The sequence below is a fragment of the Danio rerio genome, chromosome 1 (assembly GCF_052040795.2).
Source record: "Danio rerio strain M-AB ecotype USA chromosome 1, GRCz13ab, whole genome shotgun sequence".
Classification (NCBI taxonomy): Eukaryota; Metazoa; Chordata; class Actinopteri; order Cypriniformes; family Danionidae; genus Danio; species Danio rerio.
In genome coordinates, this window is record NC_141021.1 from 16567501 (window position 1) to 16588695 (window position 21195).

At 33.2% G+C, this 21195-nt stretch overlaps 2 protein-coding genes across 5 annotated transcripts in view; both read left to right on the top strand.

The window, feature by feature from the left end:
* Positions 1-1885, top strand: part of pcdh7a (protocadherin 7a) — a 66137-nt gene extending 64252 nt beyond the window's left edge. Inside the window, 1 exon segment of the mRNA NM_001443924.1 lies at positions 1-1885. This exon segment is cut by the window's left edge and continues 1068 nt beyond it. The gene's annotated coding sequence lies outside the window, so the exon portion shown is untranslated.
* A 1371-nt stretch (positions 1886-3256) lies between these two features.
* itln1 (intelectin 1) lies at positions 3257-21195 on the top strand. 4 transcript variants are annotated; one of them, XM_087236350.1, is made up of 8 exons: positions 3257-3483; positions 14580-14657; positions 14903-14986; positions 16652-16899; positions 16983-17141; positions 17560-17677; positions 19920-20023; positions 20795-21195. In XM_087236350.1, exons 2-8 carry the CDS (start codon positions 14594-14596, stop codon positions 20933-20935), a joined length of 918 nt encoding a protein of 305 aa, XP_087092476.1. In that variant the 5' UTR covers positions 3257-3483; positions 14580-14593; the 3' UTR covers positions 20936-21195.

The window sequence follows — 21195 nt, forward strand, 5'->3', positions numbered from 1 at the left end:
CTTCAAAACTTTCAGATGGAAATCTTTGCTATTTCATCGCTCCTGTAATGGGGCAATTTTCACAATGACTGTTATATCACCATCCCATCAGACCTCAGAGTTAAAATCAGCCAACTCAATCATGCGACACATACTCTGTACACAGCACAAACACATAGAGACACGCCGAGATACATGTCTATATCCATTTAGTGCAGACGTGTGTGTACAAGTGTGTATGTACTGTAAAAAAGACAGACGTTTTGGCATACCTGAGGCTTTTTTTAAGATGCGGTTTTTCGAAAGTAGATGTAGCATTTTTGCCTGCTTGATCTTCAACTAGTATATAAGACACTGACGTGTATTTGAATAACTAATCATCTGTGTAAACTGCATACACAGGGGCATTAAACAATGTTGAGATACATCTATATTATACTATAAATGACAGCTATACTGTATCTCATCCCTTTTAAGTAGAGCTCATATGTAAACCAAATTTCTTTCAAAGCAACACTGCATGAGGATAAGCTAATGCTTATTTTGTTAAATAAGAATCCGATTTTGTTGTTTTTCTGAGGATGTAACCTCTTTAGAAGGAGCGTGTGTGTGAACAAGTAGCGAGGTCGGTGTGCAAATGAAGAGCTGGATCTTTACTTTAGCCAGATATGACACACACGCACACTCTCTACTGTACTGTAGTTGTTCAAATTACACTTCAAACAAATCAAGGCGTTTTAATGAATCTTATGGCAGCCTCGACCTGGTCGTCGCCATCTCATCAAGAAATTTCAAATTGAGTTTATTTTTTAGCTCTTGATATGCATTGTAAGTACAATCTGACTGATAAGAACAAACTGACATGTATTTCACCTACTCTCAGGAAACTTGAGATTCAGTGTGTGTCCTCGGCCCATTATCAGTGTGAGCTTTAGTCTGCGCTCCGATTTGCCCTCACAAGGCCATACTCTGGGAAGCCTCTTTTCCCACCCTTTCCCCTTTTCCAGACACACTGCACCTGGCGACGGTGTCCGAAAGTGTGTGTGCGTTTGTTTGTGTGAGTGTGTTTCCAGGCTTCCCGCATGGTGAGACTCGCAGACTCATCCCTTTCACTTCACGGAACAGCCTTGGGTCTGGAGCGGGACTGGTGGACTCCAGTCCATCTATGCCAAAATCTTGTCCAGCGTTTTTCGGTTTTACCGAAAGTACTGGTGCACAAACTTACCTGAAAAAGACTAGCCCAGAACCTGCAGTTCAGTGCCTGGATGAGAGGAAATCATTGAACTGGCCTATACAGGGTTTGTGAAACCAGAGGACTCGAGACGAAGAAGAAGGAATCTGTCTCTAAAGATGGCGCGTTTCCTTTGCCAGGTTTATAGGCTAAATATGCTGTTATACAGCAGTCTGTAATTAGTGTACAATATGGGGTGCATAACGGACTATGTATATGAAAAACCGTGTGTTTTCTTCTTTTTTTACTGCACGTTTACCTAACAATTCAACTCACTTACTGCAAAACGGGGAGGGACGGGGAGGGCAAAATAACATTGTGTCTAAAGCGTAACATTCACTTGAACTTTTTTATGAGATAAAAAACACTGAACTCATGTACTCGCCCAACATCCGCCATTTTACTGCTACCCTGTAGAAATGACCACTGAACTTTAACCTGAAAGGCATGTTGACGGTCTTTAATCCTGCACCTGTGAGGAAAATGTTTTTTTTCTTTCTTTTTTTATGCTGCGTGAAAGAGGAGCTTTTGAAGCTCTGTCTTTCTCATATGGATTTTATGCGTTCATTGCATTTGTTATGACAAATAACAAATCAAAAGGGGTTGGAATGGTTTGAAAGTTTGGTATGTGACATGTAAAAGTTTGATTTTGACATTAAACACCTTTAAACCGTGTTCTGCTTCATTTGTCGCTCTTTAACTTGCTGCTTGGCTCAATTTTGCGCATGTTTTGATTGGATGCTAATAAAAATACAATTCTTTTGCAATTCTGCACCCTGCTGGTAAAAGAGGAAATTGCATTCTGAGAAACAACACAAAAATCCCACTTTTTAAACGGTTGCTGTTTAATTTAACTTCAATTTACTTTCATCTTACTTTTTACACACCTGATATTTAATGTACTTGATATTTATTTAATTTTTGATAAGCATTGATATGGGATATGGGGTTTTGGGGGGTCAGACACTCCTAATTAATGCATGATCTCCGATGAAGGACATTAAAACAAGTTGTATTTAGGAGTCAGTCCTTTAATAGTTAAGAAATGGTTTGCCCTGATTTGTATTTTAATAAATGAAATAACAGATAACTTAAATATACATTTGACCACCCCTATAATGGTCTGTACCATTGTGAAAGCATGTTTGCACCAAAAACCAACAACTTTAGAGCACCACGGGCAGCGTACATAAAACTAGATGCATAGTTTGTCATTTTCATATGGCTACACTTGCTTTCACATGGAAGTTAAACACTTACATAAAAATATGTGCTGTCTTTCATGGCCATCCATTAATAGGTTTATTAAATATCACAAATGTCACTGAAAACCACTCAATATGCCTCAAAACACTGAAAACATAATAACAACACTGAAAAAAAAAATTCAAAGATATTTTTGGATTTACTAAATTTTTTGGTCACACTTTATTTTGATGGACCATTTGTTGGATTTAAGCTACATTGCATCTGCATGCCAACTAATTCTCATTGGATTACAAGTAGACTGTTAGGTTGGGGTAGGCTACTTGCTAAAAGTTTCTTTTAGTCAATTAAATGTGATTGGAAGAAGCATATCAACAGATATTAAGCAGACAGTCTACTAATACTTTAATGGATCATCAAAATTAAGTGTTACCATTTTTTTAAAGTTATATGGTAAACAATTAATTTGGGCTGAATTTAAACAAATAAATTAAGTTGAACATTACACAATTTATTTGTTTAAATTTAACACACGTAAATTTGCAACAATTTTGCAGACTTTTTTTGTGAAGTTTGATTTAAAAATTAACGTTATATGTAATTAAATTAAATCTATTAATTTGGTTCACTGATTACCGAACATAATCAAAAAAAACTTGACACCGCCGAACGTCAATGTAGGCTATAATTCGCACGCTTTTAATATGTAGTAAATCATCACACTGATTAAACTAAACTGCCCTGACCTAACAATATAATCTCAGTCACAGCCTTAAATATTAAAACTAAAATAGGTCAGACTGTCAGAATCTTGCTTGGCCAATCAGAAGGAGTTTCTTCCTATCAATTATTTTGCACTTTCACAGCAGGACAGGAAGAAAGCGTATTTATGAGAAACAGAAAGCTAAGCGTGAACTTGGCGCATATTTAATTAATTAACAGCCGTGCTAAAATAATAGAAAATTGGGGAAAAAATGAAGCGTCCTAAAAAAGAAACAAGATAAGAGAACATAAGTTGAGCTTTTCATTGCTGGAGGGAGTTGAGGAATACAGGGCTCAGAGCTCAGGTAAAATACCATGGTTGCTACAATTTGACAAGGTTGTAGAAAAGGGCATACATCTAAATAATTCTGCGGTACTATGATAAGATTTCAGTGCTGCAGTGATGCCATATTGTCTTAAATACTGTATATAAATATTGTATGGTAGCCCAGTGCCCAACAGGATTTTCCCAGCTTTTGGATTAGTGCAGAACATCGGCTCTGTGACCAATTTAAGTTTATGGTCGTTAGTACACCTTTTGTTCCGCTTTGTAAGTGCATATTATATCAAAACTGTATTTATTTTTAAGCCTAAAAGAACTTCCAAAAGTAAACCTTAGTCAATAAACGACTGACACAAGTGCAGTCAGGAGAAAAAGCAGGCTTTGAGAGGATATTACCTGTTTGGTTTATCAGTCTTGATTAGTGCCTTGTTGCCTCATTCAACCACTTGCCAGCATTTGCGTTTTTCCCCCAAGTAGAAGCTTTAAAAATATTAGTAAGAGAAGATATTAGTTCCATAGTTTGTCATGAAAGAAAAAAAGAATAAATATATATATATATATATATATATATATATATATATATATATATATATATATATATATATATATATATATATTTTTTTTTTTTTTTTTTTTTTTTTTTTTTTTTTTGAACATACAAAACAAGTACAAATTTTTTGCCTTGCCCACCCTAACTCCTACATTAATGGTAAAACAGTAATTAAACAGAGTATTGTTCATATTATTAATTGAATTACCCTTTACAACCCTAACATTCACATAAAATTAATAATTATAACTGTAAGGTGGCACAAAAATAATCCTGTTCATGTACATATCCACAGCTGTATCTTTACTACACCTCCCCACCAACTGGTTTCCAGAATTTGCATTTGAATTAGAATATGGATACATTGATCATTGTTTGTTGTTTTTTTTAAATAATTTTATTTATTACATTTTTTTTAAATAATTAGCTGTGGAGAATAGATGGCTATTTATTTATTTATTTATTTATTTAAATGTAATTATGGATATATATATATATATATATATATATATATATATATATATATATATATATATATATATATATATATATATATATATATATATATATATATATATACATTCACACACACACTCATACACTACGGACAATTTAGCCTACCCAATTCACCTGTACCGCATGTCTTTGGACTGTGAGGGAATCCTGAGCATCTGAAGGAAACCCACACGAACATAGGGAGAACATGCAAACTCCACACTTCTTGCTGTGAGGCGACAGCACTGCGCCACTACGTCACCTCATCTCAATCAATCTAACATTATAAATTATTTCCAGACAGATATCTGGTGAAATTATATATATATATATATATATATATATATATATATATATATATATATATATATATATATATATATATATATATATATATATATAGTTAAACTGTTTTACTTAGGTTTTTTAGCAATTTTAGTGTACAACAGGTTCTGTTGTCAGAATAACAATTATTCCAGAACCCAGGAAGATTCATTTTGAAAGATTTAATTTTCTTGCAGCAAGGGGGCAATTCTGAAGAAATACAAACTAATTCATTCTTGTTGCTCAAAGGGCAGTCCTCTGAGGCCCGTGTTTATACAAGCATACAAACAAATGATGAGGCATTGTCTTTAATCATTAGTCTAAACAGTCGGTACAATCCTATTGATTATATACTCAACTCCTTGTCAGCACAATATTCTTGCAATGAGCGCAAACTAACCATTCATCTGTTTAAAAGTTGAGAGTGTGATTAGATCCAAACACATTTATAAACACAATTTTAGGGTCCAGCCACACGGTGGCTCAGTGGTTAGCACTGTCACCTCACAGCAAAAAGGTTGCTGGTTCGAGTCCCAGGTGGATCAGTTGGCATTTCTGTGTGGAGTTTGTATGTTCTCCCTGTGTTGACGTGGGTTTCATCCGGGTGCTCCGATTTCTCCCACAGTCCAAAGACATGCGGTACAGGTGAATTGAATAAACTAAAGTAGCCGTAGTGTATGGGTGTGCATGTGAGAGTGTATAGGTGTTTCCCAGTGCTGGTTGTGGCTGGAAGGGCATCCACTGTGCAAGAGAAATGCTGTATAAGTTGGCGGTTTAATCCACTGTGGTGACCTCTGATGAATAAAGAAGCTGAGCTGGTGGAAAATTAATGAATGAACGTTATTTTAAATGTATAAATATATAAATAGAAGATAATTAATAATTATTTAATATTTCAATTTTATTATTTATTTATTATTAAATAATTATTTAAATTATTTAAATAAGCTTTATATAGCTTTATTTGTTTTTCACATTTAACTTTTTAAGAATAATTTAATTTGTTAAATGTCTTTAAAATTAGATCAACCATAGATCTATGCTATAAAGCATGCTTAAAGTATCTGACAATTGAGAGGTTAACCAGCAGAAAGCTGCTTGATTCCAAGTGTTATAACTATTTTACACTTCAATTGGTAACCCCAAAAATCCAGATTAACATTGTCAACATACTTTAGTGTTAACTACGTTACTGTGCCATTGATTGGACAAAAGCAACATATGACTTAAGGGCTACTTTCATTGCAGAGCCTTATATTGTTGACCATACTAGCAGGTTTATCCTGAATTTTTTTATGGATTATAAAAAGGTCCAAATTAAATAGTCTCTTCCTCACTAAAATGCCCCTGCTCAAGTGTTGAAACAACTTTCTATAAAATGTTTACTGTTAAAACTATGCGATATGACAATATAACACACAATTAGCTTTAAAACATGCTGCATTGTTTCCCACTGCGTTGCACGGTTATTCATTCTTAATTCCAGGTTAAAAGCAGCGATAACCCTACTTCTCTGTTAGAAATGTAAACCATTTTATTATCTAGAGGTTAAAAACTGTTCTGTTTAGAACGATGAGATCCTGGGGTTAAGCACAGTGTGAAGACCCTGTACTCTCGGTTATAAACCACTACAATATTGACTACAGACAATGATTTTTTTGGAAGCAGAGTACAATGTGCTTCTGACTATTTGTGTGGTAAATAAAATTGACTGGAGAAGGACTGCACACCAACAAAAATGCAATAAAAGTTTTTTTTTTTTTTTTTTTTTTTAAATAAAAATTTGTGACTTTCCAAAAAGCATGAAAATATAACCAAAACAAAAAAATTATTTAAGTTTAGTTAGGTTGGTGATATGTAATATTATGTTGGTTTACTAGTTTCCACATTGTACTATTTGTCGATCTCGACAAGCCTCCCAATTTTCTGTTGTGGACTCTAGGGATTAAAAATGGGTTTGATTATTGTGAGTGATAAAATATGAATGAAATCAATTGATATTAAGAATTTGTTGAACCAGAGAGATATGGCAAAAGTGAAAGCATTATCAGTTTGTTTGGGAATTTCTTCATGGACCAGCAAGGCCAGACTACTAATAAACAAAACACATATTTTGTTAAATAACTAAATTACCTTAAACAACAGTACAATTTTTGTGTGTGTTTGTGTGTGTGTGTGTGTGTGTGTGTGTATGTATATATATATATATATATATATATATATATATATATGTAAATGTATATATGTATGTATATGCACACACACAAATTGTACTGTTGTATGCAGATGACCTTTTCAGCCTCTACATCAAAGTTCCTGAAAGCTAAGAAGGTCAAGGTGCTGCAGGATTGGCCAGCCCAGTCACCTGATATAAACATTATTGAAGATAAATACAAATAATCTTGATGAACTCTGGGAGTCCTGCAAAAACCCTTTCTTTGCCATTCCAGAGGACTTTATTAATCAGTTATTTGAGTCATTGTAGAGATGTATGGATGAGTCTTTCAAGCTCAAGGGAGTCACACACAATATTAGTTCTTTTTCCACTGCACCATGACTTTATATTCTGTATTGTACATTATATTGTGTATCTCTGTTAAGTGACAAGACTTTAGTCAAAGCAGAGTCCGACCTTACTGTCCTAATTAAACAATTAAAAATCAGGCCATGGTCATATGTTATTTAGGTAAAATAAGAATAATCTAGAGGCCTTTGCCTTTCATATTAGCCACTTTTTATACAGTACCATGTGATCAACTAGAAGTCAAGTTACTATTTGTTGTTCATAAGAATTGGATAGGTGACAAGACTTGCATTAGGTAGTGTACAATATATAACATTTTTCCAAAACATACAATCCAGAATCACATATTTTACTCTTAAACAAACAGTGGTCGATTTGGCGAAATGCCAAAACAATAACAAATGACAACAAACACAACAATTTTCTCTCTGATCAAAAACACTCTCAAACAAACACTATCAAGCAAACAATGAAAAACGCATAATAGACAGGCAAAGCATCCAAATTCAAATAATGATGATGGCACAAAGTAGTTGTTGGAGTGATGGTTTGAAGGGCCTTTATATTGGATTCTATCTGACCAATCACCACATTCAAGTGAATATCACTGGCCACACTCATCTAAAACAAAGAGTAAGAGATTTAGAGGGAAAATAAAATAAAACAAAATACAAGAGATCGAAAAAATAAAAACATCTACAAGTTGCATTTCAATTAGAAAGCCAGTTTCTTAGATAATCTCTTGAAATTAGTTAACATACATTATTTGGCAGTCTTTATTTTCAAATTTTGCACAGACCCCCTAGCACACCCCTGGAACTCAAGTGTGAAATCCCATGGTCTTTACTAAAGTTGTACTTAGGTACCGGCTGATGTAATGGAATCTCTAAAATATTTTGAGGAACTCGTCTGAATTAAAATCGAGGAACTTGCCTGAAGGCAGTTTGAATGCGGCAGAGTTCTTTGAAGAACAGAGCTGCTCAGGGAGGATGATGTTTTTCAAGGATTCCTTCGTCCCGGTGGAATATAGAAATGCTGCTCCAGTTATGGAAACAGCTCACTTACTTTAGAATTTTTTTCCCCACATCATTTGCACTGTCCTCTTTATTGCCGGTAGTTTTTGAACATCAGGGATGTCCAATCATTTCTTCAGTCCTGCATGTTATCGTTTTGTTCGCTCTGTGAATAGACTCAGAAACATCGAAACATGCGTACAGGGCAGAGTGAATATCACACAAGCATGCACGCTTCCCAGATTCAAATGAATCCATGTATTTGATAGCTTTGATTTGTTGGCTTGCTGGGGAACATATATTTTTAAAAAAGCCACATACTTGATTTGGATTCACACTGGAGTGCTAGACCTACGTATTGAAAATAGGACAACTGCCATTCTTACTAATAGTGTACTATTTTGGTTTATTAATTAAATTATGCATTCAGTTATTATCATATAAATGACCATGGTTAGTGTAGTAAGTCATGGTTATTTTGTTACCATGGTCCATGATTTCACTACAAAAACTATTTCCAACCATTTTTCAACAATTTGTACATTTTTGATTTAGTGGCTAATTTGAATGAATTCATTTAATCTCATTTATACAATTTAGTATATGATTTGTTCATCCACCAATGGTGGTAGGGTTTAGAGGCAAGGTTGGGTGCCACACCTCCTTTTAAAATTGTACATTTTCGTACGATTGAACTTGTACGAATTCGTACGAATTAGCCATTAAATGGACAAAGAGCAAGATCCTTGTGAGATCAGGCTGTTTTTTCCCCTGTGTTAATCAATGTACACATTCATATACAGATTTAAAGTCAGTTAGCAAATAACACTGAGTATGTGCATAAGTTCATTAATTCCTTCTTTTTTTCTTTTCGGCTTAGTCCCTTTATTGATCTGGGGTCGCCACAGTGGAATAAAACATCAACTTATCCAGCACATGTTTTATGCAGCGGATGCATTTCCAGCTGCAACTCATCACTGGGAAACACCCATACACTCTCATTTACACACATAAACTACGGACAATTTAGCTTACCCAATTCACCTATACCACATGTCTTTGGACTTGTGGGGGAAACCGGAGGTTCCCGAGGAAACCCACGTGAACATGGGGAGGACACGCAGACTCCACACGGAAATGCCAACTGACACAGCAGAGGCTCAAAAAGCGACCTTCTTGCTGTGAGGCGACAGCGCTACCCACTGCGCCACCGCAGCGCCCTGCATAACATGTTGAAAATGCTGAATAGTTCTTGTCTTGTTGTAGGGCTGCACAATTCTGGCTAAAATGAGAATAACATTTTTTTTTTAAATCAATATCACGATTTTCTTACCATTATGTAGATGTAAAATAAAGGTTAATGTAAGTAGGTTATTATTATTGTTACTTCTCAAACATATGGTTAAACAAGAACAATATTAAGCCTCTGTGTAGGTCTACTGTTGGTTAAAATACTCAATTTTGTTTAGATATGGGATGGTGGACTTGAACAGACTTTAAATTTGTCCTGGTCGTAAATGCACAGTAAAGTGATGACATCAGGATACAACTGTTCATAATTATGAAGTTGAATTATTATGTTTGAGACATGCTTGTCATTTGTCGACAACATTATTATACCATTTTTTTTTTCTGATAAAATAAAACATTTGTCATGATCAGATTCAGCTCTTGCATTATTTTCAACATTATATAGGGTAGAGTAGTTGTACTGGCACTGTTAAACATTTATTTAAAATTTTGTGTTCATTATGAAATAATATATAAAAAAAATATCAAATACTTGCCATAATCATAACTCTAAAGTGCGAAATGATAATTTAAATGATGTGTGCACTTTAGGTTTCACTTTCACTGTCAAGTGTGGCAGATGTCATGGCTGCCGTCCCTTTGAGAATATAAAAAAAACATAAATGTAAATCATACTTCCCGCGCGGCTCCCAAACAATCTGAACGTAATTTACAACTTAATGACCTGTTGAAAACAGCCTGTTCTGTTCACTAAAGTATACACCATTGGCGGATACGCGCGAGTCCTCTAGGTAGTAAACAAACAGTGCGTCAACTTATGTTTAATTTCGCAGCCAATAATACGTCCTTACAGTAAGACAGAAATTATATTTCGGAGTGAATTATACCTTAAACAGTATGTGACACTTTTAACACAATTTGGAGGCGTCCATTATTCTCAGCAACGCATATTAAACGTAAAGACTTGTGGAAACACCTTTATATTTCTCTTACAACCTTAAAAAACATAATTGGCTGAATCGTAGAAAAGCTAAATTAAGATCGTGTGCAAGGTCGAATTGAGATCGTTATTTTTTTTTTTTTAATTTTTTAAGTTATTATGAATTACATACACCACATTGTAAAAAATGCTGGGTTCCAAAGGAATTAAGTTAATTTTTACAAATTTAAGTGGATTGAACATAAAACAATTAAGTTGTTGTAAAAAAAAACTCAAGAATTGTGTTATCTCGACTCATTATAAATAAGTGGTTCGAACACACAGCAAATGCCTTTTTCTACATTGAATGACAAAGTTTTGTACAATATTTTTGATTCAAAATGACAAATTGTGACAGAAATGTGGCAAAAATGTTTAGAAGTTTGCACTACAGGATGTAATTGTTGGTCCTAGCTCAATATTGAATATTTATTTAAAAATATGTTTGCTGAACAAATAATGTTTGCTGTTTGTTCAAACTACTTATTTAAAATGAACTAAAACAACACTTGAGGGTTTTTTTTTGTGCTACAACTTATTGGTTCATGTTCAATCCACTTAAATTTGTAAAAATTAATAAGATAACCTTATTCCTTCATGTTGTACCCACACAAACATATTGTGTGGTCAATTTTACCCTAGCATTTGTTAACAGTATAAATTCTGTCTATTTTTCTATTTAATTATAAACTTGTTATAATTAGAGGAGATAAAAAAAAATAAAAAACATAACAGAATGCCACTCTATTTAGGGGCTTTTTTTAAATGCAAACAATAATTTAGAATTATTTACTACTCCCTTTACTTGATTCTAATTGAAGAAAAGGGGTTTTGCACTTTATAAGTTGTGAGTTCAGTATCTCATTGTATTAGCAGACGTCCAAAATGTGTTGTGTAACAGGAACGAACAATTACCAATTCATGCTAAATGTAAATGACTTAACCAAAGAGCCTTTTGCAACATTGGACAGCCGGGGAAACTGATAAAACATTGGCCCACTTCCTGAAGAACTTGCTTCATGAGTCTAAGAGTTCACAAAGACTTTATCTTATGTTTCTGATCTTAAGCTTGACTGAAACCTTGCCAGTGTTTTTAGTCTCTACAGCAAATAGCTCTCAAGAAAACAAATATGGATTACAGCCAAGGAATGTACCTGGTCAGCAATTTGTCAGTAAATAAACAGTAGTTAATGGCTAACCAGGCACTGCTTTTCATGTAATGAGTATCTTTCGACAACAGCAAATTTTAAACAAATTGAAATTGGTGTCTTGATGTGAGAGCAAGTGACTCAAAACCAAATTCAAACTTTATTTATTATTTTTATTTTTGAAAGTGGCCTTCTAATAAAAAATGACAGTGTGTTTATATAGCTCCCACTGAAAAACAAATCATTAATTGCATTTTTTAAGGTGTGTGGTGGCAAACTGTTTATTTAGGCTGAATTTAAACAAACAAATCAAGTTGAACATTACTAAATTTTATTTGTTTGTTTAAATGCAGCCCTTATAAATTGTTTGCAACCACTTCTCTTAAAAACATCTTAATCCAAGTAATTAATTATTTTTTCAGTGTAATTGATTTTAAACACAAATTTTAACACTTGAAATTAAGCTTTTCAAACTTTTTATTGTATGAATGGCACAAAACACAAGATAAAATACAAGCACACAGTTCATCTTGCAGTCTTTTCCTTTTGTGATGTATATCCAAGGTTTTTTTTATTCATTCATTCATTCATTCATTCATTCATTCATTTATTTATTTATTTATTTATTTACTTTATTTTTAGCTAAGTCCCTTTAATAATCTAGGGTCACCACAGCGGAATGAACCGCCAATTTATCCAGCATATGTTTAATGCAGCGTGTCAAGAGAGGCATGTGCAGGGCAGGGGGCCTTGAGGACAGGAATTGAGAACCACTGTGTTAAGCTGCAATCACACTGCACTTTTCTCTCCATAGACTTCCATTCATACACACGCTAATGCGTCAGACCGGAAACGCAAGCTTGTGCGACAAATTTCGTGGATCGCTGCATTGGAATGTTCAAGCTTGGTGAACTCGATAGCACATCACATAATTGCGTGAGACCAATCGAAGATCAAAACATGACCTGTACAGAAATTTTAAATATGGAGCAATCGCTTGCTTTTTTAACGTCTAATCATCTTGTTTAATCCCATCCCATTTTGCAGCGCCATGAGACAGAATTTCACAAGCTCAAACTCCAATGTGACTGCAGCTTTAGTGAGACAGACAAAAAAATAGCTCCACCCTCCCGATATCTCACAACATACAATACGACAGAAAGATTAGTTATTTCATGAGGGTAGGTGAGGTTAGGGAACTTTATTAAGATTATCAAGATACAATTATTTTCTTTTTTTTATTTTTTATTAAAATGAATTACACAGATCATTTATAATAAACACCAGAGTATAAAAATAGAAAAGACACATTTTGATGTCATGACAACTTTATTTATATAGTTTATTAGAACTCTAGGAGACTGTACACGGAAATAACCAGAACATTACAACACTGAAGTAAATGTGTGCAGTTTATCTGTAAATCAAACAGGCAGTTACAACATAGTAACAGTAGGCTTTTGGCACCACCGGTTTTAGAAATATAATAACGCAAAATCATCCAAACTGAGTTGTATTTATTTTTTCAAATATATTTAGGCACATATAACAAATCTGCTGTTGTATATCTGTACACTTAAAAAAAATGTAAACGTTTTTTTTTAACATAAAACAATTTAAATGTTGCCTACAAAGCCTCAAGAATTGTGTTGTTTCAGCTCAGTTTAAGTAAGCAGTTTAAACAAAAAGCAAATGCCATTTATTGAGTGTGCTGTAAAAGTACTGACCAAGAAAAAAAGTTTTATAGAAAAAAATAATAAGGCACAATTAACTTACAAACAATCAGCAACACACATCCACTTGACTATATCTGATGTTTCAGCACGACATACCTAATGTTAACAAACTAATGTTAGAAAAATGCCATAAAGAATCACTGAAATGGTCATTTGAACCCGTCAATTTTAGTGAATGCCCAAAAGAATCTGTATGTGAAAATGCATTAGATTTGCAATCATTATTAACGGCTGAGCATCAGTGAATCACCAATTGATTACCTCCGATATACTGACTTTTAAGACAAGTCGATCAGCATTAAAATAAATGATTCCAACTTTTAGAATCAACTCCCACCCTTATACTTTAAAGCAATCTTATACTTGTTTTTAATTGTAAAATAACCTTTACAGATCTTAACTTGGACCCTTAACAGTTTGAAAAATAAGAATAAAAAATGTGTAGACCACAGTCAATGCTGGTCATCTTCTGCTCATTTTTGCAGCCTGTGAGAATTTACAACTTTCCTCTGACCAGTTTTGTGCAAGATGACTCAGCTTACCACATAAAAGCGTTTGCAAACACTCCACACCTCATTTGACATTCATCTGATCTCCGTCTAAGTAAGAAATTCAACATACTGGACTTTCTGAAATTAATTGATTTTATAGCGTTTATGGAGTTTAAAGCTTACATGTTGATTAATTTTAAATAATATGTCATTAATACACATAACGTATTTAAAATATTTTATTTAATGTTAATATTTATATATATGTTTATATATATATGTTTATATATATATATATATATATATATATATATACATACATATATATATATATATATATATATATATATATATATATATATATATATATATATATATATATATATAGCTTTATTGTTAAGCTAACAATTTTAATAAATTAATAAATAAGAATAAAAAGTTATACACACACACACACACACACACACACACACACACACACACACACATATATATATATATATATATATATATATATATATATATATATATATATATATATATATATATATATATATATATATATATATATATTGTATAAGTTTTTTTATAATTTTTTTTTGCACAGGTATTCACCATTTTATGATGCAGTCAGCTGGTTTTCTTCTGTTGTGTGTGCCACTCATTAGTCTACTCTGTGAATCGAGTAAGTACAGAATTAGAAAGATTAACTAATTTATAGTTAAAACATTGTTTGCAATGGAATTTAGGAGATTCTTATTCCAGTGACTGATAGTAAGCAAATGTTTTTAAAATTATTGAAATCAACTTGCTTGAAACAGTCTTAAATCTTTTCAAATCTTTTTCAGTTGTTTGTCGACTCAACAGAAAATTGAGTACAAATTACATGACAAAGGTCTAATATATATTCAGTATTGTCATTGCCTACAGGTAAAACCCCTACAGGAGAATTTCCAGAGTCGGTCACTGCAAGAAGCTGCAGAGAACTTTTGAAGAAATATGGACATAAAAAAGGTATGAATGAAATATGAATATCCACAAATAGGTCGGCACTTACAAAAACATGAGCATCAAATTTTGCAAAAGAAAAAAAATCACAGTTTTTTTTCATCAGTTTTGGTAATATTTGTTAATAAAGTAAGGTCTGCTTTTCATATCTCTTAGTACAAAGCTTAAGCTGATCATTGCAATACCACCAGTCATTCGATCGAAGCCTGATTTCATTGTAGTTGCACATATTGCTCATAATCATTGTTTCAGAACACAAAATCATTATGATATGTAAAAATGTAAAAATTTGGTTTCACCAAACCACACAATAACATCTTTTTTAAGCTTAGTACTTTTGACAATCACGTCATTCAGAAGCAAACAAGACAATGCACAGGTTTTAAAGAGTATACACAGCTATAAAATGTAACTCTTATGTTCAGAGCTGAAAAAGAGTTATGAAAATGAAACAAGAAGTAACAATTAAAAATGCTGTAGATGATAAACATTTATTGAATATGCTTCAGAAAAAAAGGAAGTATAAATGTACATTAACATAGGGCTGAATGGAGTGGAAAAAAATGTGATCATAACAACATCCCCTTGTAGGTTATTATCAATAATTAGCAATACATGTCATATCTGCATTTTAAAAAGTTTATAACTAGGTTTTAGGTACTAGGTTTTGGCATGCAATAAAATGCTAAAATATAGAATATAAAGGTGATTTAAATCAAAGAGAAAGACTTTAATGTCCATTTGTATCTAATATGTCCACATCTCAATTAGTTTAGAGATTTAGAAGAGTTTTGATTAAGGTTTTGAGGTTACCAGAGCAAAAGGATAGTGCTCATGCTTGGGAAGAATGCTGTCGGCTTTATTGATTGTCGGATCATTCAATGAGAAATAACTGTGCTAATGACTGTTCTGAGATCAGTCTCTTTTTACTTACCCAGTCCACAAGTTACATAAACATTAAGCATTATTAAAATAGTTTCAGCTTTAATAGTTCACAACAATATTGTTCAAATTAAGAGATTAACTGACTCAACAAGCAGAAAGAAATTACAGAATAATTGAGATGATTTCCCAAATATTTCCCAAATGATGTTTAACAGAGCAAGGAATTTTTCACAGTTTTTCCTATAATTTTTTTTTTCTTCTGGAGAAAATCTTATTTGTTTTATTTCGGCTAGAATAAAAGCAGTTTTAAATAAAAAAAAATAAAAAAACATTTTAAGGTCAATATTATTAGCCCCTGTAAGCTTTTTTTGATTGGCTACAGAACAAACCAGTTATACAATGATTTGCCTAATTACCCTAACCTGCCTAGTTAACCTAATTAAACAAGTTAAGCCTTTAAATTACACTTTAAGCTGGGTACTAGTATCCTGAAAAATATCTAGTAAAATATTATTTATTGTCATCATGGCAAAGATAAAATAAATCAATTTTTAGAAATTAGTTATAAAAATTATTATGCTTAGAAATGAGTTAAAAACTTCTTTCTATTAAACAGAAATTGGGGGAAAAATAAACAGGGGGCTAATAATTCAGGAGGGCTTATTCTTTTGTATATTAAGTTACACAAATGTTTTTTATTAATTATTATTATTATTCAGAACGTTCTGAGAGTTTTGTTTTTTTTTTAATAATGGCTCAATACCTTCACATATAACTGTTTCACAGATGGCTTGTACTACTTACGCTCTAAAGACAATGAGGTTTACCAAACATACTGCGACATGAGCACCAACGGTGGAGGCTGGACGCTGGTGGCCAGTGTGCATGAGAACAACATCCATGGCTCGTGCACTGTTGGAGACCGCTGGACAAGTCAGCAAGGAAGCAGTTCATATCATCCTGCGGGAGACGGATCATGGTCTAACAAAGTCCTGTTTGGAACAGCAGAAGCTGCAACAAATGACGACTACAAGGTATAAACACAACTGCAAAACTGCATATTTCCCTATGACAACAAATCTACATAGATCAAACTCAAATAATCTGACACTTTCAGAACCCTGGATATTATGACATCAAAGCAAAAGACATTGCTGTGTGGCATGTTCACAATGATAATGAACTTGAGTTCTGGAAAGTTGCTTCGGTTTTGCGCTACCACACTAATAGCAACTTTCTGACACCTTTCGGAGGAAACCTTTATCACTTCTTCAAGGTACTTTGTAGATTTCAATTCACTTTTTACTGTATCTTATGGTAGTGTGGGGTAAAATGATAATGGTGTAATTGAAAGCTGATTACAATATATAACCTGCATTGATTGATATTTCATAACCTTAGAATTATAAGGTTCTGTCTGCATTCTAAATGATTTTGAGATATTGAGCTTCAAAGTTTTTGCATTCCATAGCAAACATTATGTGTGTAACATTTGTTTTTTAAATAAAAAGTTATAAAATGTAAACAACTTATAGAAAAAATCCCATAATGTAAATAAAAACATCCCATAATGTTAAGTCATTTAATAAGAATTTGTCAATAACTCAATTTTGACAAAAATGTCAGATAGAACCTTATGATATTAAGGTGACGATTTGTGACATGTTTGCAATGATTGTCCATGTTTTTCTCAGAAATACCATTTACAATATGGCATAGGTACATGCAACGATAGAGGGATATCTGTTCCTATTGTTTATGATATTGGCAGCGATATGAGGGTTAACGAACTGTATGGAGAATCTGTTAGAGGTAAGTCTATTTTTTTAGTCATGAACAGTATAAATATTTATATTCTCATACAAGTAAGACTTCTACTGTGTTGCGGGAGGGTTGGAGTGTTCAGAAACAGTATACCATCACCAAGCCTTTTCGAACTGAGCCTTTACCCATCTAACAAATAATAAAATAAAAAAAACGTTGTGTGAAGTATACCACTGCCTTTCATTTTAAGTTAGGACTATTCGAATGGCCCACGCACTCACCCGCCTCCTCCTCCACTCTACATTTCATTCACGACACAACTACACCCTCTCTCCCACCCCTACTTTTCTTAACTTTTGTCCGCGACACCTCCCACCAGTCTACAAGAATGTTGTCATAGGGCCTGTAATGGCCAGTAGTGCCCTTGGATTTATTTTATCTACATTATTTTATCTACATTTTAACTTATTTTATCTACATTTTATTCCAAAAAATTCATATCTTTTCAGTATTTTCTTTAAAAAAATAGAGATATCAAAAATCCCACCTGTAAAAACATTTGACTTTAAAAAGAAAGCCCGAAAATAAAATGAAAATAAAGAATAAACCTAATTCAGTAAAAAATTTTTTATCTAGAAACATAATTACATTTTAAATTAAATAATGCATAATTTGCATATTTAATGTGGTAACTATCTTTTGTTTAATGAATTCTACTCCGTGCCTTGCCTTAAAAAATTTTAATAATAATAGTAATAATAATAATAATTCTTTACATTTATGTAGCACTTTTCTGGACACTCAAAGCGCTTTACACATTTTTGGAGGTGGTAGTGGAGACATAGTGATGAAGCTAATTATGATATGGGGATGGTTACGAGGCTATGATGGGCAAATTTGGCCAGGATGCTGGGGTTAAACATCCTGGGATTTTTAATAACCACAGAGAGTCCGGAGCCTGGTTTAACGTCTCATCCGAAAGATGGCGCTCACTGAGCAGTATAGAATCCCCTTCAGTATACTGGGGCGTTAGGACCCACACAGACCACAGGTTGTGCACCCCCTGCTGTTCTCACTAACACCACTTCTGGCTCCTAGCTTTCTTATGTGGTCTCCAATCCAAGGACTGACCAGGCGCAGCCCTGCTTAGCTTCAGTGGGCGACCATGTGAGAGTTGCAGAGAGCTAGCTGCAGGAACCATTAAAAATAACCATTGAAAATAACCATTAAAAACTAAAGATCCATTTAAAAATGTAGTTTAGTGACGTTTAAGATTCTTCATTGAACCATACAATGCAACAATGTTCCTTTATTTTATTTATGTATCATGTATGATACACGTTGCATGTGTAAGATCTACAAAGTGGACTTTTTTTTTCAACTTACAAGCAGAAAACACAATTCCATGCCTGCCTAAAACACTGATACAAATGTTAAGTCTGTCACCATTTGAATAAGCATAATGTCATCCAAATACCTATGCAAAGGCAGAAGGCACGACGTATGAGAATTCTAAATTTGTCAGCATGATATGGAGGCACAAAGGTATTCAACACTTGATAGATCCATCGTTGTCCAGTGTCTATTGGACCCTCATTTGCAAGTGTAATGTATTTTTGAATAGAAATGGGTGGATCTTCATGCATTACCCCACCCCCGTTTAAAAAAAAATAAAATACATTTTCACATTAATGACTCAAAACATTTATCTTTATATATTGCACCAAGCTAAGCACCTGTGTCTATGAAAACAATTTGAAAACAATTTATTTGAGCTGAATTAAAACAAACTAAATAAGTTAAACATTATTAAATTTAATTTCTTTGTTTAAATTCAACACAAATAAATTGTTTGCAACAGTTTTGCAGACATCATTTTTTTTCAGTGTATTTTTTTTCAGTGTATTAACATTTTTATTGACCCTAAATTTGTACAGACCTGCATAAGTTTCTTTTTTCTGCTTAGCACATAAGACGATATTCTGAAGAACGTTGGTAACCAGACAGCAGAGAGCAACCATTGACTGTCATTGTATTTCTATTTCTTACTATGGAATTTAATGGCTACTGTCAACTGTTTGATTCTTCAGAATATCTTATTTTGAAAAAATGACATGTTTAAAACAACTAAAGTATGCAAAAGTAGTAAGTGCGTTTTTATTTCTGGGTGAACTATCTGTTTAAAACCTCATTTTGAATGTATCAGAAAACGAGGACAAAAATAAAATAAAAAAAAAGATGGGTGATGCATGTTTTTGAATCTAGAATGATTCTGTGATTTCTATTACAGCCGATTTTGACACTGGATATGTGACGTTCAGAGTTTTCAACTATTACCAAGAAGCATATGCAATGTGTTCTGGGGTCAGACCAAAGGGATGTTATGCACAATATGTAAGTATCCCAAATGACAAATCTAACATGAAAAAATGGGACAAAATCAAGAAAAATTATAAAAAATATTAATTAATTATTATTATTATTTTGATCATAAATATGTGTACATCAACACAATTCTAACATTTTTGGCTCTATACACCAACACAACAGATTTAAAATTAAACAAATGTTATACAATTTTATGCAATGGCCAAGTCAATCACCTGATCTGAATCAGATTGAGCATGCATTTCAATTGTTGAAGAAAAAATTGAAGGGAAAATGCCCCAAGAACAAGCAGGAACTGAAGACAGTTGCTGTAGAGGCCTGGCAGAGCACCACCCGGAATGAAACCCAGCGTATGATGATGTCTATGCATTCCAGACTTCAGGCTGTAATAGACGGCAAAGGATTTGCAACCAAGTGTTAAAAAGTTAAAGTTTGATTTATGATGATTATTCTGTCCAAGAATAACACTTTTGGACCCTTAACAAGTGGAACGCACTAATGCAAACTGTTGTAATTCCTACAGCGTTCACCTCATTGGGATGTAAATAAGCTCAAATTAAAGCTGACAGTCTGCAGTTAAAGCACATCTTGTTTCATTTGTTTCATTTCAAATCCATCGTGTACAGTTGGTGTATAGAGCCAAAAATGTTAGAATTGTGTTGAAATATTTATGGACCTAACTGTTTAAATAATTTATTTTTCTGAATATTATTGGTGCCATCTTTACAATGTCTGTGTCTTAATATATTTGTGCTTGTTCATTTTTGTGTTTTGCAGTATTGCATTGGTGGTGGTGGCTACTTTCCAAACACGTTTTGTAGCGATTTTTCCTACTTGAATGCAAATAATGGTGCCACAAATGGATACGGTGCATCTAAAGAGATCATAAATGCGGCTGTATTTATTTTCTACCGCTAAAATGCATAAAAAAGGGGAGAAATGTCATGCATGTTCCAGCAAGTGTATTTCTTCTTGCAACATAATCAGAATTCAGCATTTATAGACACACACACATATACACAGCTTTATTTTCTCTTTAATGCGGTGGTTTTGTGCGCTACCCCACTGCTGTGAAAATCACCTTAAAGGATTAAGCAAGCACATAAGATCAAAAATCTATCATTATGCTTGTGTATTGATAAAATGCAAATAATAAAGTGCGATTTGCAGCAACATCA